This window comes from Pristis pectinata, chromosome 8 (assembly GCF_009764475.1).
Source record: "Pristis pectinata isolate sPriPec2 chromosome 8, sPriPec2.1.pri, whole genome shotgun sequence".
Classification (NCBI taxonomy): domain Eukaryota; kingdom Metazoa; phylum Chordata; class Chondrichthyes; order Rhinopristiformes; family Pristidae; genus Pristis; species Pristis pectinata.
In genome coordinates this window covers 26,972,242-26,995,821 of record NC_067412.1, presented here as the reverse complement: position 1 = coordinate 26,995,821, position 23,580 = coordinate 26,972,242, and the positions used below count along the sequence as shown (strand labels likewise).

General features: G+C 37.8%; 1 protein-coding gene across 2 annotated transcripts in view; it reads left to right on the top strand.

The window, feature by feature from the left end:
• The window catches only part of smurf1 (SMAD specific E3 ubiquitin protein ligase 1), an 84,457-nt gene that overhangs the window by 40,301 nt on the left and 20,576 nt on the right, over window positions 1-23,580 (top strand). For both annotated transcript variants that reach the window (XM_052021403.1, XM_052021402.1), the window contains exons 2-9: window positions 4,155-4,193; window positions 7,054-7,162; window positions 11,077-11,210; window positions 14,909-14,974; window positions 16,921-17,005; window positions 19,350-19,588; window positions 21,742-21,826; window positions 21,919-22,065. In XM_052021403.1, the coding sequence (XP_051877363.1) occupies window positions 4,155-4,193; window positions 7,054-7,162; window positions 11,077-11,210; window positions 14,909-14,974; window positions 16,921-17,005; window positions 19,350-19,588; window positions 21,742-21,826; window positions 21,919-22,065 (904 nt within the window). The remainder of the gene's footprint in view (window positions 1-4,154; window positions 4,194-7,053; window positions 7,163-11,076; window positions 11,211-14,908; window positions 14,975-16,920; window positions 17,006-19,349; window positions 19,589-21,741; window positions 21,827-21,918; window positions 22,066-23,580) is intronic.

The following is a 23,580-nucleotide window of genomic DNA, read 5'->3' as shown; positions in this document are numbered from 1 at the left end:
TGGCTGCTCAACAGTTCCCTAATCCTATGGTCTCTCTCATCATCTCTGTTCTATGTGATGGAAGTTGCTGCCTCTCCCTGTCCTTGTTTGGTTGCACACCTGCTCAGTCCAGAGTTTTATCAATCATAATAGATTCAACAGTGGTTATTGATGTTTGCATATTGCCTCAATCATTCACCCAAGCCAAGCAACTCATAGGGTGACAAGACCACTGTTGCTGGGGTAGAAACAGAGGGTGGTGGTTCACATCAGGTTCCTTGCACTGTATTAGGGAAGGCGGGGTTTCACACTAGGTACCTAGCACAGTAGCGTGCTGCTTGAATGAATGTCTTCAGTGGGGTAACTGTGAGCATTTGGACTTCAGAACCACGAGAACTGTAATAAATCTAAAACTAAACTAATTAGACCTTCCATCCCAAATAAATTACAGATCATGGTCACTCTGCATTTTAACACGTACTGCCTTGTGTCCGCTCTGTATCTTTTGGCCATCACTCATGATTTGCTGTGTTTTTCATGCCTTTCTGTCCTTCCCACAAACAATCTTATTTGAAATGGTATTAAGGTAAAATGTTTTTCTCTGTCTAGTGTAAAATTCATCAGTGAGAAGCTGCTATAAAGGTCTTCAATTTTCTTCAGTTTTCCATTTCTCTGTCTCTGTTAAGACATGATATAATCACCTCAATTGAAATGCCTTGGGTCACCAACCAAGCAGATTAATGTTCAGACCTCAATAAATTACACTGAACACGAATGCACAAATACCCAGTATCCATGAACATTCTTAACTCGTTATATTTTAACATTTTTCATTCTTCTCCAAATTTTCTATGCCCAAAGTTACTCACATCTGCTTTGCTGTGGTTTAACATCCATTAGACTAACTCATCTAGGCAAAGGAGCAGTATTTACAGCTCCTAAGTCTCTTCTAAGATAGAATTAGATGATGGCTGACAGAACTTGGCTTTATTTTGTATTGTTTAGTTACCCTACCCAATAAAATCCTTTGACTTCAATTGACCGAGCATCCACAGTTGTTTGAAAGAGGGAATTCAATGTTTCCACTACTTTTTGCATGAAATAATTGCTACAGATTTCAGTCCCAAGTAGCCTAGCTTTAATTAGGTTATGCACTTGCCTTCTTGATTTCCCCAACAGAGATAATGTTTCCTTATATCTACTGCATTGAATCCTTTCATTATTTTAAAGACCTCAGCTGCTGGACTTGAGCAAAATCAAAACAAGCCATACAACTTGCTTTTTAATCTTTTAAACCCTGGCATCATTCTGCTGAAATGCCACTCTTCTGAAATCCACGTGTCTTTACTGGTCCCTATTTGATGGAAGTGGGGTCTAATCATGGCTTAGTAAAATTGAATCCATCAATTTCCAATTTTGTATTCTTGTCTCTTTCAGATGAAATTCAACTTCTCTTCTGTGTTTTGCATCTGACTACTAGCTATTGAATATCTGAATCTATTTTCTTTTGTACATCTGCCCTTATTTCACTGTTAAGAAACTGTTCTCACTTGTTTTTCTCAGATCCCAACTGGATGACCTCAGATTCCCCACACTGAATTCCACAGTTTTACCAATTTGCTTGTGACCACCACATTCCCTAACCACTAAAAATCAATGACATCTGGAATACTAAATAGAAAATTCTGTTTCTCCTATTTGCTACATTCCTCCAGAGGCCAGGCCTCTTGCTGCCATTCTTTGCCTCCTACTTCCATATCAATTATAACTGACATTATAAGATTACCTCCAATTTTTAGCCCTTGCATTTTTGTTTATTATTCTTTTCTTACTATTTTGAGGGAGGGTATTAAAGCTTTCTGCAAGTCCAGAATGATGATATACATGGTCAGTCTACCTCTTGCCTTGGTTTATGACCTCAGATATTTAATTTAGCTTAACCAGACATGATCATCATAATTCCATGCGGAATTCTTTTGATAAAAACAGAAAATGCTGGAAATACTCAGCAGGTCAGGCTGCATCTGTGGGAAGAGAAACAGCTAATATTTCAGGTCAAAGAGGGTTTTCTGTGACAGGTGAATTTTCTCGATCTGAACTTTTAGCTTTGTTTCTCTTCCCACAAATGTCTTCTTTCCCACAGTATAAAAGTCACAACATTGAAACAATAACTGTAAAGCATTTTGGAACATTCCTTAAAAGGCACTGTGTAACTACAAGTTATTTCTACTATGCATGTGAAAGATAGTAAATTTTAGAAATGTGTTTGCCTGGAGAACAAATCACAACTAAGTGAAATCCTGTACTCATTTGATGCCTGCATGTGTTTTACAACACTGCATAGAATCAGATCCAGATTTATTTGTAAAATTTCCTGTTTTAATGCCTAAATTGCACTGTGGTAATGACATGCTAATCGCTTTCTTTTAAGAAAAAATACAATCGTGAGAATTAATTTGAAAAAAACAAATGCAATGATTTACAAAGTAAATTACAGTATGTTTCGTGACTCCGGGATGCCTGAAACCACTTCACAATGAGGAAAGTTTTCTTGAAATGTTGGAATATAGGAAACATGCAGCACACTCCTAAGTTATATTTTATGGATTCTAGTTTCAAGGACTTGGAAAATGCAAGTCTTACTTCAAATGGCTTTCTGATTTATTCACAATATTACATTTGGATTAGCAGTATAGCCTTGAGCTATATCGGTAAATGTGCATTCCACACCCCCCAAAAAACAATGACTTCTTGTAGTATTCTGAATTAGATGGTTACATAACATTTTAACGATGAATCATCTTATTGTTTTCAATTTTTGAAGTGACCCATTCTTATAAATACATATTCAGTTAATTTGCATATTTCAGTTTAAAAGGCTTGTGCCTTTGAGTTCTTATTTTTGGAGTGCTTTAAATGTTGTTATTTAGTGACACCAAGAGGTTGAATGCAGGTCTGCAGTGCTAGCTAGTCAAACACTGGTCAATTGTATTATATCAGTAGTGATCAGTGAAATAACTTCTTATGTATTAAATCTGTTAAATAAATCTGCCCCAACCCCAAAACTTAATGACATCTGTAATCTTAAATACACAATTCTCTAACAAAGCTATTATTATATGGTGAAAAGCAGAGGCACCAGTACTAAACCCTAGGGACCACTGCTTGTCACATCCCACCAGAGACTGGACTTCTCATTGCCATCCTCTGCCTCCTACTTCCATTAAAATTTACATTACAAATTTACCTCCAATTTTGCATTTTTACTTATAATCTCTTGTGGAACCATATTAATGTTTTCTGTAAGTCCAGAATGATGACGAAATTAAATTGCTTTTAATTCAAAAGTTGTTCATAATAGCCATTTGCCATTTATTATAGAACAATAAAACAGTACAGCACAGGAACTGGTCCTTCGGCCCACGATGTCTGTGCCAACCATGATGCTAATTTAAACTGCATCTTTACCTGCACATGTTCTATATCCCACAATTTGCTGCCCGTTCATGTGTCTGTCTAAATGCCTCTATCCACTTCCACTGCCAGCATGTTCTAGGCACCTACCACTCTCTGTGTAAAAACAAAACTTGCCATGTTAATCTCCCCTTTCACCTTAAAGCTGTGCCCTCTAGTTTTTGATATTTGCATCCTGGGAGAAAGGCTTTAACTATCTACCCTATCGATGCCCCTTATAATTTTATATTCATCCATAATGTGCTCCTCAATCTCCAGAGAAACTAATCCAAATATGTCCAACCTCTCCTTATAGCTAATACTCTAATCCGGGTAACATGCTGGTGAACCTCTTCTGCACCATCTCTAAAACCTCCACATCCTTCCTGTAATGCGGCAGCCCATACTGCATACTATACTCCAAATGTGGCTTAACCAAAGTTTTATATAGCTGCAGCTTGAGTTCTTGATTTTTATATACAACTCCCTGACTGATGAAGGCAGGCATGCCATATGCCTTTTTTATCACCCTATATACTTGTATTGCCACTTTTGGGGAGCTACAGACTTGCACTCCAAGATCCCTCTGTACATCAATGCTCCCTAAGGGTCTTGAAAGGGAGTATAAGGCTGTCAGTGTCTGTGGGACATGTTTATGAGAAGGTGGGGGGAGAGTGCAAAGGAACAAATGTGACAATAAATCTCATATTTTTGTTTTCCAGTGTTGTGTGCAAAAAATCTGGCCAAGAAGGATTTCTTCAGTAAGTATTAAACTTCGGTGTTTATAATTCTGTTTCTGAGGAATAGAAGCTTAATTTCTCCATCCTGGAAATAGTGAGTCCAGAATTATTGTGCACCCAATAATAGCTGGGAAGCAAACCTTACTCAGTTCTGTATTATAAATTAAAATCAAGACTGTCAGCTTTTTTTCCACAATGTGAATTATTGTTTCAAATATGGAGTACTCTGCTAAAGTCTTATGCAGAACTGCTATCAAAGTAAGGGAACAGTGGATGTTCTAATGGAAGAAGCAAGATGGAAGAGGACTGGCACGTTTCAGGCAGCCATAAGTGCCATAGGTGCCTGAAAAAGTTCAGGTCATCTCCCATATCCATGGGTTGAAATCCTCTTGTGTGAGGAAACCTGCCAAGCTAGGTTTGCTTAAAGGTTAATATTTCAGTCAAATTAGGTCCATTATCATACTAATCAAGAAGAATGCAGAAGCTGAGAATTTTGAATATTAAGCAATGGGGGGGATATGGGGTTACTGCAGGAAAGTAGCATTGAGGGAAAAGATGAGCCGCAATCATATCAAGTAGTTGAACAGGCACAAGGGCCCGAATGGCCAGATAGTCTTATGTTCTTTATGCATGACATAGCCACCAGTACCCCAAATGGTGAGCACCAATAGTGACCCTGAAAAAAAATTACAGTTACCTCTCATACATTCCATCAATGTGGCAGTCATGGAAAAGGGCAGTGGTGAACAGTAGCTTAAGTGTTTCTTGATGTCTAATGGAACCCCAAAGATCTGTTCTTTATGGATCCTGTCTTATATCTTATGTCAAAGAGCACTAAGCAAAACACAAAATTGCCTTTCTTGATGATGTCAGATGCGTCCACTTCAGCCATAACTGAGGCTGATGAATAACAGTAGCTGCCAGCCAAGGTAGGCCCCAAAGTACTTGTGGAATTGTCAAACCTTCCTTGGACCATGAAGTTCCAAAAGCTAAAACTTCTACAAGCTGTTTATGCACAGCTTGAACAGCAGACTATCACCACAGTTAGACAGCAAAAGAAACACACAAAATCCCAAGCAATCTTTATCATGCACAGTTGCCCCAGAGTCCCTGTAGGATTTCTCAGCCACTTCAGAACTCATGGATCTGCAGTGGAAGCAAGTCACACTTGACCCCAAAGAACTGCTTGAGGAGAATCCAAAGTGAAGTTAAAGAAGTGCAGAGAGCTTTCAAAGTGCACGTAAAAGATTGCAATCAACTAGCTGCACAAATATTGTGATTGGTGCTTTAATTTGTGTAAGATTACATTGGATAGATGGTATAGAAAATGGTCATTTGGCTCAGCAAGCCATGCTGGCATTTATGCTCCATTTATGAATCCTCCTTTCTTTCCTCATCCAAATCTATTGGCATAATCCTTTATTCCCTTCTCTCCCATGTGTTTCTCCAGCCTTCTCTTAAATGCATCTATACTGTTAGCTTCAATCACTGGGGAAATGAGATCCAGTCCTGCTACTCTTTGGGTAAATGAAATTTCTTCTGAGTTGCCTTCTGGATTTCTTGCCAACTTTCTTATATTATGGCCTACAATTGGTATTGATTTATTATTGTCACTTGTACCGAGGTACAGTGAAAAGCTTGTCTTACAAACCGATCGTACAGGTCAATTCATTACACAGTGCCGTTACATTTAGTTAGTACAGAGTGCATTGAGGTAGTACAGGTATAAACAATAACAGTACAGAGTAAAGCGTCACAGCTACAGAGAAGGTGCAGTGCAATAAGGTGCAAGGTCACGACAAGGTAGATTGTGAGGTCATAGTCCATCTCATTGTATAAGGGAACCGTTCAATAGTCTTATCACAGTGGGGTAGAAGCTGTCCTTAAGTCTGGTGGTATGTGCCTTCAGACTCCTGTATCTTCTACCCCATGGAAGAGGGGAGAAGAGAGAATGTCCTGGGTGGGTGGGGTCTTTGATTATGCTGGCTGCTACACCAAGACAACGAGAGGTAAAGACAGAGTCCAAGGAGGGGAGGCTGGTGTCCGTGATGCACTGGGCTGTGTCCACAACTCTCTGCAGCTTCTTGTGGTCCTGGGCAGAGCAGTTGCCATACCAAGCCGTGATACATCCAGATAGGATGCTTTCTATGGTGCATCGGTAAAAGTTGGTGAGAGTCAAAGGGCACAAACCAAATTTCTTTAGCCTCCTGAGGAAGTAGAGGTGCTGGTGAGCTTTCTTGGCTGTGGCATCTACATGATTTGACCAGGACAGGCTGTTGATGATGTTCACTCCCAGGAGCTTGGAGCTCTCAACCCTCTCGACCTCAGCACCATTGATGTAGACAGGTGCATGTACACCGCCCCCTTTCCTGAAGTCAATGACCAGCTCTTTTGCTGACATTGAGGGAAAGGTTGTTGTCATGACACCATTCCACTAAGCTCTCTATCTCCTTCCTGTACTCCGACTCATCGCTGTTTGAGATACGGCCTACGACGGTAGTATCATCTGCAAACTTGTAGATGGAGTTAGAACAGAATCTGGCCACACAGTCATGAGTGTATAGGGACTAGAGTATGTACTTCCTACATGTGGAAATATTCTCCCTCTATACACTCTCGAAACCTTTTCATCGTTTTAACAAACTATTTTGGATTACCCACTCAGTCTTTTTAAGAGATAAAATGTATTTCTTATTGGAGTTTTTGATCTGCAAATTAAAATTCTAGATTCTGTCAATGTAGACTTCATCCTTCCTGGATTTCAGTCAGGAATGGTGTTCTCTTCTTTTTAAAGTGTTGCTTAATCATTTGTTAATCTGAAATGGAAAATATTTATGAAACATTTTGCCTATTTTTAATGAGTTTTTTTTGCCCTGCATAGGATTACCTGACCCTTTTGCCAAAATTATTGTTGATGGCTCTGGGCAGTGTCACTCGACAGATACAGTGAAAAACACGCTTGATCCAAAATGGAACCAACACTATGACTTGTGAGTATAGTTGAATTTGAGCTACCATTTTACTTTTTGAGGTGCATTATGTTTTTGAGGCCAATTTATTATGCTTTAAAGGACATAAATTATTTTGATTTAATTCTTTTATAGGCCTGCAATTTACAGGAAATAGAGATTTTTATCTGCACATTTGGGACTTTTATAAATGTGCATTGAACTTGGAAGTCCTGAATGTTCTGGCACCTATTTGTAATCCTTTACCTAATTGGGCTCAGACATTAGAGGCCTTATGGAGTCCAGACACAGAACGTGAAGTTGTGACATTTCCCCAGCATTTGCATCGGGAAAACTGCCTGAAAATCGTATCCAAATAATATGCCCATTCATAGGAACTGCTTTGAGGGATCAGAGGTATTAGGTCCAGTAATTTACATTTTTAATTCAGTTAAACGTTCTTAGATGATTCCATTCCTGTTTTTTTTCGTGTTTAATGTTTCTTATTTATTTTAACTGTTTCTCAGTCAGAAACTTCCAGCAGTATTCAATATTTGAAGAGCTTGACAGCTGACAACCCAGGAGATATGGCTTAGCTAACTGTTGATGTACATTAAGAGTTTTGTGAGTGAGGATGGGCTCCTTCCCACATACTGGCATTTATGCAGGCAACTGTTAAAGAAAACTGGGTTAAGTGTGGTCTGAAAAATGAGACCAAAGGTTCCGCAGGTAGAAGTCCGTATTGAATATGTAACTCAGGAGTGAGTTCAAGCAGTTTGCTGCACTGGGCAATTCTGTGGCAGTATCATCATAAATATTTCAAGTTCAGAAATGAAAAAGAAGATGCATGTTTAAATCTGAAGGGATTCTTCTTCATACATGTAAAATAATGAAGTGTGCAGTAAAATATAGAGATGAAGGTATTAACTTATTTGGACAATAACTGACCTTGATAAAGGGTTGAAGATGTAGGACATGTGTAATTAATATATTTTCTGGATTCATGTTTTGACTATTTTTATTATATTAATTTTAATGGCATATTTTCAGAGTACAGGATACGATTACTTCATGGAAATAAAACTACAGATCCCCAAATGATAGATCCCTTCTCCCTTAGGTTCATCTTCCCTCATTAAGAAATTTTTAAAATTCATTAGTTTATTAGTTGAATTTGTTTCAGTTTGTGCTTTAAGCGCCTTTACCAAATAAATATTCGAGTTTTGAGTTCTGTTTAATTGCTAAGTTTTTGAGTTCGTTCTTCCAGCCAATAAAATCTTTGTGTCTGAGTTAGCAGATTTGGTAATATTGTACTTACTTGTCATTGCATCTTAGCTAGGTAAAACCAGATGCAACAGGCTGCTTCCGAATGCATGACTTTCACAAGTAATTTAAAAACAAGTTGATACGTTATCAAATATTACAGTTTTAAAGCAGAGTTATTTTTAGTTTTTGCATGCTTATTTTAAAAAATGATCTAATATTTTAATTATTGCACTTGAAAAATCATAAATGACAGGGCAACACACACAGTCAAGGAAAAATCTTGCAAAAATGATTAGCGTGTTCAGTATAGCACAATTACATATAAGCCCAAGAACAATCTACATTATTATTTTAAAATATTTTTGAATATTACATATTTGCTGCCAAATGCTGGGAATGATCATTCTGTGACTTGATGTCATTTAAATCCTTCCAAGGACTGACAGCTTCAGGTTCTATTATGCCACAGCCAGAAGTGTCTGTAAATGTTAAAGAAAACTGAAATTATTTTAATTATTTTTGAATGTGGCTTGATCTTGTGATTTTAAAATGATTAAATTTATAAGCAGTTACCCTTTCATGCATTCATGGAATACTACAGCATTAAAGGAGACCATTCAGTCCATCATGTCTTTGAAAGAACAACTAATTACCTCCATTTCTCTTTTTCCTTAAGGAATGTATCCAGTTCAAATTCAAATTTATAATTGAATCTACTTCTGCCATCCTTTCAATGTATTCTGGATCTTCATTCCTGCATTTTTTTTTCTGTTCATTTCACCTCTGATTCTATTGTTTATTTACCTTGTTTGTTCCCTATCCTCTGGTTACTGACCTCTCTGCCATTGGAAACAGTTTCTCCTTATGTACTCGAGCTGAAACCTTCATAACTTGGAATGGCCTCTTAGAACATAGAACAATTACAGCACAGTTCAGGCCCTTTGGCCCACAAAGCTGTGCTTAATATTCTTTGTCCTAAGAATTATCCCGGTTTCTCTAAACCCTCCACATTACTGAAGTCCTTCATTTTTGGCACTTTAAAACTTTATTTACAGCAGGGTAACAGGCCCTAGCGGCCCAACAAATCCGTGCCACCCGTTTAAACCCATGTTAACCTACCCGTACGTCTTTGGAATGTGGGAGAAAACCTGAGCACCCGGAGGAAACCTACGCAGACACAGGGAGAACATAGAAACTCCTTACAGACAGCGACGGGAATCGAACCCTGATCGCTGGCACTGTAATAGCGTCATGCTAACCACTACGCTACTGTGCCGCACTGTTCTAGTAAAGCACATGTCTTAGGGCTTGATATTTTTCCTGAAATGTGGGGCAAGGAAATAGCCTGGATGGGGACTAACTGGAGTTTTGTAGAAGTTTGGATTAGTCCATTGCTTTTGTACTCTGTGCCATGGCTTTATAAAGTCAGGGATCCTGTGAGCAATTTTTAATAATCCTGGGATCCTGACCTTAAGTTTGTGCACTTACACTCTGCATTCTCTTGCAACTGTGTTAGCTATATGCCATTTGGTTTAAGTCATCTCTCACTCCTCTTAACAAAGTGAATCACTTGGTTACCGAGGAATTATGGGGTGTTGGTCTGTGAGAAAGTAAGCATACATAAATGACAAATAGCGCAGATGGTATGCTGGCCTTTACTGCAAGAGAGTTAAAATATTAAAGTAACAAAGTCTTACTGCAGTCGTGGGTGAGACCGTGTTTGGAGTAATGTGTAGTGTTTTGGTCCCCTTACCTGAAGAACATACTTGCTTTGGAAGCTCTGAAATTGAGTTCACAAAATTGATTTCTGCAATGAGAAGGCTTTCCTGTGAAGAGAGAATAAGTAAGATTGCTCTATGCTCACTGGACTTTAGAAGAATAAGAAGTGATCTCATTGGGGCATACCAGGTTCTGACTGGAGTTGACAGAACAGGATGCTTAGAGATAGTTTTCCCCCACCAGGAAATAGGGAGCATGATCTTGGTGTAATAGGTTTTCCATTTAGGATTGAGATGAGATATTTGTTAATGTAGAAGGTTGTTAATCTTTGGAAGTCTCTTTCAGAGTGCTGTGGGTACTCAGCTGTTGATTTTCTTCAAGGCTGAAATTGATAATTTCTTGGCTAGTAAGGAATTGAGGGTAAATGGGGAACAGGCAAAACAGTGAACAAGGTGCAGGATTAGTCATGATCATATTGAATAGCAATGCAGGCTTGTGGAGTCTATTGACCTTCTGTTACTTCTGTTTCTTTTCTTGTACTCTCCAATTTGGTCAGCCTAGCGTTTTCCTAATCTGATCTGTTCTCTTTCTGGAAGACTGAGGCGAGCCTCTTAAGATCAGAGGCGAGAAATTTAAAAGGGGCATCAGGGGCGTCTTCCTCACGGAAAGGATGGTGGGTATTTGGAATGAGCTGCCAGAAATAGTTGGTAGTTGGGCCGAAGGGCCTGCTTCCATGCTGCATGACTCTGTGACTCTTTATTCTGATGCCACTTGCCTCTTACTACTTTATGTATATTTTATCTCCCCCTTAATGTTTTATCCTTATCCCTGTCCAATTGCCAAATTAGTTTAAAGCACCAGGTAAAATATCAAATGTTAATCAATTGCACAGTTGATCATCTTGGGAGAAGTTCTTGTATCTGTGGCTGTGGTGCTATTTTTTTTAATACTGATAACTTCTTACCTTTCAGGTACATTGGAAAAGCAGACTCAATTACTATAAGCATATGGAATCACAAGAAAATACATAAGAAACAGGGAGCTGGCTTCCTGGGTTGTGTTCGGCTGCTATCAAATGCCATCAGTAGACTAAAGGATACTGGCTGTATGTAGTCTGTTTCTTGATTTATTTTTAAGCAGAGAAGCTAATGTGTAAGGAAGAAATGATTATTCAGTTGTTGTGAAGGTGGATGAAGGCTGCAACAGAGGATGAACCTCTGATTGTCTTGGTATACCCTCACCATCAGATTCATATTTGTATTCTACTGAAGAATATGGAGTTGCCATCACACAATGGCTTCTCCACGCTAAAAGAAACTGTGTGCAGACAGCAACTTTCTATTCACTTTTCAAAATTTTATGGCTTGCGGAATAGTCTGATACTTGTGACAAAAATTTCACTTGATCCTGGGTAATATGTTAGTTTTCAAACTTTGATTGCAGAATATTCCATTGGAGGAGAGGATGCCTCTCCTTACCAATGTTTATCAGCATTAGAAAAATGTCATTGGAATGCTTGTTTTCTCTTGCTGCCAAAAGTTTTGTGAGTGTGACCCAAGTTGTGATGAAATTTCTTTGGAAGAGAGAACTGTTTATATGCTACTATTCATAAGTTCAGACTGTCCCAAGGAATTTTTTTAAAAGCTAGTCACTATTGCGATGTGGATAAAAATGGCAGCAAATCTGTGAACAGCTAAGACTGTTAAACAGTAGGGTTAATAACTTTTTTTTGTAGTGTTGTTTAAGGGTTAAACAATGGAAAGAAATTAGAAGACTACTATTCCTCCTTCAAAACATTTGAGAGAATTTTTTTCCATCTACCTCAAAACCTTTATCTAATAGATGAAGTGTCACTGTCAATTACATGCTTAACATTCTGAAGTAAAATTTTAACTCACAGCTTTCTCACTCTAAGGCAGGGGTAAGGGTGACATTGGCAAGACCACGTTTGTTGCTTGACGCTGTTCCTTGAAAGATGATGTTTGGATTTCTGCTTAAAACAACAAATCCATTGTAGTATTAATACAGTAGAAGGGTCTCTTTGTTGACTGCCACATTGAAAGTTATCATCAAGGTCCTCCCTCAACTGTCTCCTCCCGGTAGCCAGAGGGCGGACATAATCTTAACTACACAACAACTCTAGGAGAAATGCAGAGAGCAGCACCAACCACTAAACAAGGCTTTTTCTTGATTGCATTGAAACCTTTGACTCTGTCATTCAGAAAGGATTGTGGAGCATTCCCCTCCAATTTAGCACCACACAGAAACTAATCTCCAGTTTACAGTAGGTCTGCATCACGATTGTATGCAAGCTGTGATCCTAAACAATGGCTCCACAATGTATTCAACCTCAATGCACACCAGTGTCAAGCAAGGTTTATCATCACCCTGGCATTTTTTTCAATTTTTCTTGCCACAAGCTTCCCACTGGAGTGGAACTAACATACAGAACTTATAGGAAACTCTTCAACCTTTGTCAACTTCAGTCCAGGAGCAAAGTCCATCCAACTTCCGAAGTCATGCTGCAGTAGGCAGACAGTGCTCCATTTCACGCCCATTCATGGTTGAGCTCCAAGTCATCATGGACTCCTTCACAGGATACAAGAAAATGAGCCTTACACTTTTACCAAACAAAGGTCCTCTATGGACCTGTCCCCACTGTATAACATTGCCCTCTGAAAATAAAGGTTGATGAAGAAACTCTAGAAATTGTGGATAATGTCCCACATCTTTGGAGCCATCTATCAGTGAAGGGGAACATAGAACAGTACAGCACAGGAACAGACCCTTCAGCCATAAGATCGTAAGACTATAAGATATAGGAGCAGAATTAGGCCTTTCGGCCCATCGAGTCTGCTCCGCCATTCAATCATAGCTGATTTTTTTTTCAAACTCCATTCTCCGACCTTCTCCCTGTAACCATTAATCCCCTTACCAATCAAGAACTATCAATCTCTGCCTTAAATACACCCAAATGACTCGGCCTTCACAGCCCTCTGTGGCAACAAATTCCACAGATTCACCACCCTCTGGCTGAAGAAATTCCTCCTCAGTTTTAAAGGGGTGTCCTTTTATTCTGAGGTTGTGCCCTCATATCCTAGACCCTCCTACTAATGGAAACATCCTCTCCATGTCCACTCTATCCAGGCCTTCCAGTAGGTTTCAATGAGATCCCCCCTTATCCTTCTGAACTCCATCGAGTACATGCCCAGAGACAGTAAACGCTCCTCATATGTTAAACCTTTTATTCCTGGGGTGATTTTTGTAAACCTCCTCTGGACCCTCTCCAGGGCCAGCACATCTTTCCTAGGATACAGGGCCCAAAATTGCTTACAATATTCCAAATGCAGTCTGACTAACACCTTATAAGCCTCAGCAGTACATCCTTGCTTTTATATTCTAGTCCTCTTGGCCATTGATGTTTTGTGCTGAACAGGATGCCAAATTAAACTAAATTTCTTCTGTCTACACATGATCCATGTCCCTCCAGTACCTGCATATTCATGTGTCTATCTAAAACCCTCTTAAACGCCACTATCGTATTTGCTGCCCCTGGCAGCGCCTTCCAGACACCTACCACTCTGTGTAAAGAAAAAATTGCCCCATATATCTCCTTTAAACTTCCCCGCCCCCCCCCCCCCCTTAAATGCACATCCTCTAGGATTTGACATTTCTACCCTGGAAAAAAGATTTTGACTGTCTACCCTATCTATGCCTCTCATAATTTTAGGAACTTCTATCAGGTCTCCCCTTGGCCTCTGCTACTCCAGAGAAAACAACCCAAGTTTGTCTAACCTCTCCTTATAGCTCATACCATCTAATCCAGGCAGCATCCTGTTAAACCTCTTCTGTACCCTTTCCAAAACCTCCACATCCTTTCTGTAATGGGGCAACCAGAACTGAACACGATACTTCAAGTATAGCCTAACCAAAATTTTATACAGCTGCAACACGACTTCCTTACTCTTATACTCAGTGTCCCAATCAATGAAGACAAGTATGCCATATGCCTTCTTTACCACCCTGTTATGCCATATGCCGCCTTTACCACCGTGTTATGCCATATGCCTTCTTTACCACACCATTCCCATCATTGACACTGGCCCCTGAAGCAGACACTCTTTAGAGCTCTTGCAGGGAGATTTGCTCTGCTACTCAGGAGGGTTTAAACTAGTGAAGGAGGGGACTGGGACCCAGAATGATAGTGTAGCAGGTGAGGAGCTAGGATCTTATGTAGAAAATAAAACAGGAAGGTCCAGTGAGCAGAGCAGACAGAGAGGTGGGGAAATGTAAAAGGGCTGGTAGGCTTAACTGCATATATTTTAATGCAAGGAGCTGAGAGCATGGATCTGCACATGGGATTATGATATTGTTGCAGTCACAGAAATGTGGTTGTTGGAAGGACAGGACAGGCAGCTCAGTGTTCTGGAGTATAGAAGTTTCAAGCATGACAAAGAGGGATACAGAAGGGGAGGGGGTGTTGCACTGTTGATCAGAAGACCACTGATGAAGAACAAGTGCTTTCTGTTGGAATTCTTGTACTAATATTTTGGTAATTCGACCACTGCAACCATCTTCCTGGTTGAATTCCATCGAGCTTAAGAGCCCATAATGGGCTGCTTGGCTTCAGGAATTCACTCTATTGGCTTGGGTCTCATACCTTTGATTTAAACTATGAGCTGAATATTATACAAAATGTATAAAAAGCCACTTGTACTGTATAAAGAATGAAACCTTTAGGGTATACTTCTGTTTTTTGATGTGTTTACGCAGTTCAGGTAATATTGCATCCTTTTTTGCCAGATCAGCGGTTGGATCTATGCAAGCTCAATCCCACAGACAGCGATACAATAAGAGGACAAATAGTTGGTAAGGTCTTAATTAAATATTCAAGTTAAGTTGCATGTTTACTGAAAAATTATTTGTGGAATAAGTGCTTCTGTATAGATTGGGTGGTGATACCTAGGTGGTGAGCCTGTATATTGAGTATCTCATTTACCTTTTATTATTGGTAGTACACATCGGATTTCTTCCATGTTCAGGGATGTGAAAGAACTCATGATTAGTCTTATGAGGTTCCACATCTTTGTGATTAAATTAACGTCACTTTATCTATCTGTATGTCGTAAGTATTTCCAGTGTTAAACTTCGTTCTAAATATTAGTAAAGTTAACATGCCTGGCATGTTTTAGTTACCAGGTTCAATTCCTGCCTTCTGAGTGGTATAGATGAGGGGATCAAAGAATTAAATAATGAAGTCAGGTTAAGTAGGTTTGTCATGCTTCAGTATTGAAGATTAATTGATCTGACTGAAATGTTTAAAATTAGTGAAGAGTTTGATAGGCGAATAAGAAAGAAACCTGTTTTTTTCAAAGATAAACATTCATAAAAAAATACAGCAGATATGATGTGGCATTCAAGAAGCTTTTAGATAGGCACATGAATATGCAGGGAATGAAGGGAAATGGATCATGCTCGGCACAGACATAGTGGGTCGAAAGGCCTGTTCCTGTGCTGTGTTCTTATGTTCCAAATATAGTACAATCCGTACATGTCTTTCTTTAATTCATGGTATCATCAAATCGGTACAGTACACCTTCACGTTATGAAGGGTTTGTGTTCCATAACATGAATCCTTTATAAAAATTGAGAAAATTTGTTGTTTCTTTCTTATTTTGTGCTTATTCGATTATCTCCTTTACTCACATAAATTCTGTAAGAGTGAATTTTTATTCCTTATCTCAATTTTTTTGGTAGTGATTTGTGAACTCCATAAGGTCAAATTTCTGTTATCCAAACTGCTGTAAACTGTACATTCATTCTGCTATCAAACCAATATATGAAATTTACAATGCATCAAAGCCACTCCTGTTTACTTTTTCCAAAAAGTATTTGAAGTTTATTTCTCTTGAGCAAAGTACAGAAAAAGGGGAGAAGTTTTGTAATTAGAGTTGCTGTGCCGTGTGAACTCGGGAAGCACTCCTTCACACACATGGTAACAAAGATCTGCATCATTATCCATCCAAAAATGTTGAGGCTAGATCAAATTTCCATCAAATGAGAATTTCAAAACTGCAATTGATGGATTTTATTTGAAAAGGGTAGTCAGGAATAGGAAACCAGTGGAGGCTAAATAATGTGCATAAGCAATAATCTAATTGAATGACAATGAGAGTTCAGACAGTTCTGCTCCTGTTCCAATTTTATTTCTTCTTATTAAAAGTTATTGTTGTTTAAGGTTTGATGATGCTCTAAGAAGCAGAGGCTTATTGTAATTGTATTGCTAGCTATAAAAACAATTCCTATTCTATGAAGTTAATTGTTCTCCACTTGGATAGTAGTTGGAGTGCTATAATTAGCTTCAATGTTGTGGGCTGAGGTGTGGGAAAGATCAGCCAAGGTTCCCAAGCTAATACTGCAGTAATTGCCTCTGGAAAACGCATCACGTGGAGTGTAGGATTGTGCCTCACTTTATCATGGAATCTTCGAAAAAATTACCTACTTATCAGCAGTAGGATACGGCTCTTCAAGTACATATCACGTACTTTTTAAATGTGATGGAGGCTTCTGCTATTACCACCCCATCCAAGCATTGAGTTCCAGATCCAACTACAAAAAAATCCTCATCACCCCTCTAATCTTTGTCAAAGGACTGTCATTGTGTTCAATAGGTCACAGCCATATTTACATTACCAGTGAAAGTAAGATCACTTGTGATGGCAGATTTATTTTGTTGCCTTAAGAATATTTGCAGACTTTCAATTGCATAACGTAAATAGCATGGATAAACATGAGCTTTATGAATTTTCTTTTAGTAAGTTTACAAACTCGAGATCGAATAGGAACAGGTGGTCCTGTTGTCGATTGCAGAGGAATATTGGATAATGATCTTCCAGAGGGGTGAGTTGTGACCCATCTTCTTTGAATTGCTGTTTGGAAGGAATTTCACTGAGAACTTGATGGTCAAGATGTATTGGGCCCAGCATAGGTTAATCATATTAAAATTTTATATGGTACTGAAACCCTTCTACTTGAAAAATATATCGTTTTTTTTAGCAAGAGGTAGTAAATGGTAAAATATTCATGGAGGTACAGCAGCCTTGAGTTGTTTGAAGGGGGAAAGAACAAAGCAGCTAGCTAATTTCGACTTTCAGCATTTCTCTGTCAACAAACGTAACCAGACTGAAAAATTGCTTGAAAAGGTGCTAAACTTAGCTTTTATTTGAAAGCATCATGTCTAATGGTAATCCAGAGAAATGTATGATAAGATTTTTTACATACTATTTTTAGTATGTTACAGCAAATATAAAGTGAACTATTAAATAGCTGACTAAAGGAAAAACACTTAAAGACTGAGATAAGATTTTTTTTTCACTTTTGAGTACTCAGCAGGATAGAGATCTCAAATTGCTGAGAGTCTTTAGCCATTGATACTGCCATACCTGGGTTTCTGTGGTGCAACAAGGATATTTTGACTTGGAAGGCTGTGGTGCAGTGGACGCAAGGTTAATAGTTATCTTAAAACAATTCATCAGAAGTGATAAAGCATCATGCTTTATGGCTGAGGTGGTGGGGGGGGTGAGGTTACTTGGATTTGTAACTAAAATCTGTTCTTCCTTTAATTTAGTTATTCTACGCAAACATTTGTCAAATGTCTACGTACATTGTTGTTTCTTATATTGAGTGCTTTGATCTAACTTATCTCTTAACCTGATGCTTTGACTCTTGCATTTGGGGCTCCAGGCACTCAACTCCCAAAGCATGGTTAATGGCTTGTAAATTATTTTAGCAGACAGTTGTGTCACTATTCATGTGGCACAAAGTGAAAAGGAATCAGCAACTTCAGAAGGAAAGCAAATTACTGATAAGAGAAGCGTAGAAATTATTTTAAATTGGCAACTTGTTAAAATGTGGGATAATGTAACTCACTACGAATGTTCTTAGATTTTTAAAGTAAAACAGGCAGACCATGAGTACCAATTGCACTATATTTGCATCTAGTTCCTTTTATTTGAATAAAAGTGAGAAAGATTCATAAGAAATATTGTTCATAGTATGTTTTTTTATATTTGCATTAATATTCATAAACATAATTGGAATCTGGTTATTATTTAATTGAATATTAAACAGTCTATGCTCTTAATATTATGTTTGATTGCTCCAACTTTTTCTCAAATCTCAATACTGCTTTATAATATCAATAGTAGTCCAAATAACTTCTATTTGTGAATGTGTGTTGAATGCAGTGATTATGAACATAGAACAGTACAGCACAGAACAGGCCCTTCAGCCCACAATGTTGTGCCGACATAGCTATTCCCTCCTACCTACAGATTGCCCATATCCCTCTATTTTCCTCTCATTCATGCGCCCATCCAAGCCCCTCTTAAAAGCCCCCAATGAATTTGCCTCCACCACCCTATCAGGCAACGCATTCCAGGCATACACCACTCTCTCAGTAAAAAACCTACCCCTCACGTCTGTTCTGAACCTACCCCCTCTCACCTTAAATGCATGCCCTCTGGTATTCAATCGCTCAATAATGGGAAAAAAATTATTGCTGGTCCATCCTATCTATGCCCCTCATAATTTTGTACACTTCCAACAGATCACCCCTCAGCCTCTGCCGCTCCAGAGAAAAGAGCCTAAGTTTGTCCAGGCTCTCCTGATAGCACATGTCCTCTAATCCAGGCAGTGTTCTAGTAAACCTCCTCTGCACCCTCTCTAAAGCCTCGACATCCTTCCTATAATGATGTGACCAGATTTTATGAAGATTGTATTTATTTGCAAAGTGCTGGTTTACTAATATTTAAACTTGTATTTCAACAAGTTAGATTTATGGAAGCCAATAATTGCATATTACTGAGCATGCTTCTAAACATGAACTGTTTATAAGTAAAGCTTTCCAGCATATTTTGTTTTTTATGACCAAACATCTGCATTGCTCTTTTGTGACTAAACTTATATTATTGTAATGCTCGTCTATGTTAAAACTATTTGCAACAAGATCTCTAAATAAATATCTAAAGTGGCTGCAATGAATCTTAAGCAAATGTTTGTTCATATATACTTTGTTGGTTTATGCTGCTAATTCAATTTTTTCAACAACATAAGAAATGATGACAATTAATAGTACTTTATTAGGTCAGCATTTGTGTCAAGCTCATCATTCTGAAGATTTCATGTTGCTAAGGATGCATTTTGAATACTGAATTTTGATTGACCGTACATAATTTTATTTCAGGCCACTTTTTGAGGATTCTGGACCTGGAAGGCCGCTAAGCTGTATAATGGAAGACACAGTACAATTTACAGACATGACTGGTGCTGCTGGTGGAGGAAACTGCCAGATGATAGAGTCTCCAAACCAGGATCAGAGACTGCAGACACAGCGAATCCGAAACTTTGGTGTTCGAGTTCAAATGCACACGCCACAGAGCCGGCCTCATGGCCATCAATCTCCTGTACTACCAGAGGGATATGGTAACAGTTATATTTTTTTAAAAGTAGTGTTTAGAAAAGAATACTAAAAACCAGATGGCTACTCTGTGATTGTCAATATTTAATTGTCCCTTGGAAATGTGCTGATGTGTAGAACAGATTGATTTTTCTTTTTCATTCCAAAAGCAAGATGCACAGATTTCTGTTTTTGGACTTAAAACTGATAAACAGTTTATTTTGGTCTGAGTTATTTAATTTTGATTAAATGACATTTACCTTAGGCCTGTGTTTGGTTGAGATCTCTGCTTGTGATTTATTTGCATAAATGATATTCATCTTAATATCATGTTCCAATAAAGTAAGTGAACACAGGAGGAGCCATCACCTTGCACTTGCTATGCAACCATGCTAGATACACCTGTTCATTTACCACTTCCTCTACCACAATTCAGGGTTCATGAAGTCCCACATCGGCCTTCCTGATTAGTAACTAGAACTCATTCTTTAACCTTTCTTCCATTGTCACCCCCCTCATCAACCAACTCCCAACTTTTAGTTTTCATACTGGATATGCACCCAAAATATTGCATTGCCTTTTCCAGTAATGGGCAACTTTGTATAGCTCCAGTTTTCTACACTGATTTCAGATCATCCATTTTTTATAATCTCTTTCTCTTGATGTCCCATTAAAGTTTAATGTTTTAACACCTTTTGCACCTTCTGGTCAAAAGTTATGGTGATGCATTGCCCAAAGATCATTGTCAGTTCCTTTTAGACAGTGAATTCCAGGCAATGCAGGATGCCTGAGGAACGTGTGAGGACCAGTAAATTCAACCAGTACTTTCCCTTTTCCTTTATATGTCCAGAACATTTTGCTTGAATTTCTCCAGTCCGGTTTCCACCTCTCACTTAGTACGAAAACAATTCTAATCCATTTCTATTCATTCTTGTTCAGTCATAACCAGAGAACACAACAATGACCTCTCTTCCAAATGGTTACCATGGGTATTTTCCAAGGATCAATTTTTGTCTTCCCCCTTTTTCTCACCTATGTGCTACCCAAAGTTGTAATAAAATAAAATATTTATTTTGTAGCAAATAGTTTTAACTATTTTAAGTGTGACCCTTTTGATATGTGTTCTCTGACATTTTGACTGCTTTTGAAGTCTGAACTTTTTTTAATACTTAGGAGGAAAAGAATTGGACTTTCCTATGGGATCACAATTCAGAAATATCACCGGGAATTTTTCCTATTTTGCCAAAATCTACACCTAATTTCCTGCCAATCTTTGAATATATGCTGAAACGTAAAAATGGGTCTAGAAAAGCAGAAGTCAGTGCTAACGTGCTAAATCCACATAAATTCCTTAAGTATCAAAATTTCCTCTTACTTTCATTTAAGCTCATTAAGTGCAGCATATTAATGAATATGCTCATGCGGAAACCTTTCACTTACTGTAACACACAATTCTTTAAAAAATCTTCAAATACAAAATATATTGTTGTTTTCAATGAGAATACATGTTTTAAAATAGCAATAAAACTTCATAAAAATGACATCACTTCTGTGCCTAAAATTTTGCATACATTTGCATCAAAATCATTGTAAGGAATGTTGTGTTTAACTACTAAATTAGAAGATAGGATCAATTCAATGAGACAAGTTTAAAAGTGCAAGGAAATTTTGGCACAGAGTAATTATGTTTATAACATGTTTTTGCACATCCTATTTGCTTATAACCTAATTACATGTTTTAATGGCTGCAAATACACAAGTTGTAGTAACCCTTTACATATGTTGCATGTTTTCTAATTTGAACAAGTCAGGATTTAAAAGAGTACAATGTTTCTGGTTATAGTTTTAGACCAAGCTAACTTTGTTCCTTAAGGTTTATTTTGAAATTCAGAATCATAATGCATGGTTGCCTATATAGAACTTTGATTAAGAAAGGAAAAGAGGCTGTAACTTCACAATCAATTTTAAGCAGCTAGTCAGGTATAATCTTTTTTTTATCAGAGCCTTGGTCTATCAACAAACTGGGTAACTTTCATTAATTACAAGTGGAGTTGGCAAAACATTTTCATGTTTCATGCATTTCAATATATTTGAACAGAATGCATTCATTCATTGAAAAGCAGGTTCTATGACAAGAGATTAAAAAATTGGTCCTAAATCATTCTGTATTTGTTTTCAGAGCAGCGAACTACGGTACAGGGACAAATTTATTTTCTGCATACACAGACTGGAGTCAGCACTTGGCATGATCCCCGAATACCAAGGTTATTGACAAAATCTCGTAGAACTACACAAGAAAAGTTCTTGCTATATAGATAACTCCACTGATTCTAATTTGATTTATTTGTTTTTGCAGAGATCTTACAAATTTTAACTATGATGAGCTCGGTCCTTTGCCTTCTGGGTGGGAAGTCAGAAGTACAGTGTCAGGAAGAATATATTTTGTAGATCACAACAATCGAACTACACAATTTACAGACCCCAGACTGCACCATATAATGAGGTAAATTGTTCAAGTCACAATTCACCTTCATTAGGCATAACTAAGGCTTGCATTTTATGGATTTTATTTTATTTCAGTTTGGTCTTTTTTTCAGTTTTCTTTGGTGTTTGGTAAAGTTAGTTCATTTCATGTATTAAAAAAATTCAGTCATTGAGCTGCATCAACTTTTGGTCTCTAAGCACAACTAAATCAAAGTAATACCCATGTCATGGGTTGATGCGATGTGACTTTGCCTTGATTACACAAACTACATGGTGAAATAGTTCTGAGATTTGAAATCTACTTTGATATTAGTGGAATGGACTTGTTAGACAAGGTGATAAAGGCTGACTTTACCTGTTTTTAAGGCAGGAGAGTTTATGCTGCTTCATATTGCTGCTTTATTCAAACATGGGAGTTGAAGCATTCTTCCAGGAAATTGGTTTAGCAGCAGAATTCATTCCTTCAGTCACAATGTTTCACTAGTTTTCTTTTATTGAGAGTGTTGGCTACTTGATTAAATAATGAAACCATTCATAAAATATTTGGTAGGCAACACAGCCTCTGAAGTGAAATCCCTCTGAATGAATAACTTTGATAAAATTTTCTATTGCATAATCACACATGCTTTTGTTTCTCAACCCATTTTCACCCTTTCCTGGTTTCCTCATCACCATCACACCACTGACCACAACCTCGCATAGCCAAATGGAATTGGTCAGCATTCTGTGTGGGATTTGAAATTGACATGTAATATTCCAAAAACAAAATGTAAAATTTCCATGGTTGTCATTTACTGTCAGCATGAAGTTTATTAGTGAGGATTTTCATGGATTTACGTAACTGTCTGTTGTAGATGCCGATATAGCCTTCCTAAATAGAGCAGTGCCTTCAATCAAATGCAATGCCACTGGATTGTTATGGTGTCTTAGACTTCGAACAATATACTTGAAATGAGCGTTTGCAGTTGTCTCTATTACATTATCTAAAAATGTTATTACAAATGCTAATGTTTCCACAAAATTTTAGAGTCTGCTGAGATCAACTCACTTGTGGACGCAGGTTCCTGAATAGTCACATTGATTTGCAGTTAAGTTAATAAGATTGCAATTACGTGAAAAGTATATATGCTTCTTTTCTTTCTTTTTCAATCTTTTTATTAAATTTCAAATTAATACACATGACAATAGTAGTTATACACATGGTGCGAAGAGATCGGGATTACAGTAGTAACAGTTGACATATACAAACACAAGGAGTAAAATATATAATCTGAGTCTCCCAATTTCTTACTAAATGAAAGAAGAACTTGAAAAGAAATTTGATTATATGAAAAGAGAACCCCAAAAATAAAACAAAAACCATAGTAAAACAACAAAAAAAAATAATAAACAAAAGCAAACCAAGAACTTCACAAAAAAAGCTGGACTGTTCTTTCTTTGGTTGAAAAACATTATTAGGTCGTTAGCTCCGCTCCTCTATATTCAAATAGAAGATTATTGAAAGGGATTCAAAAAAGGTCTACTTACATCATAT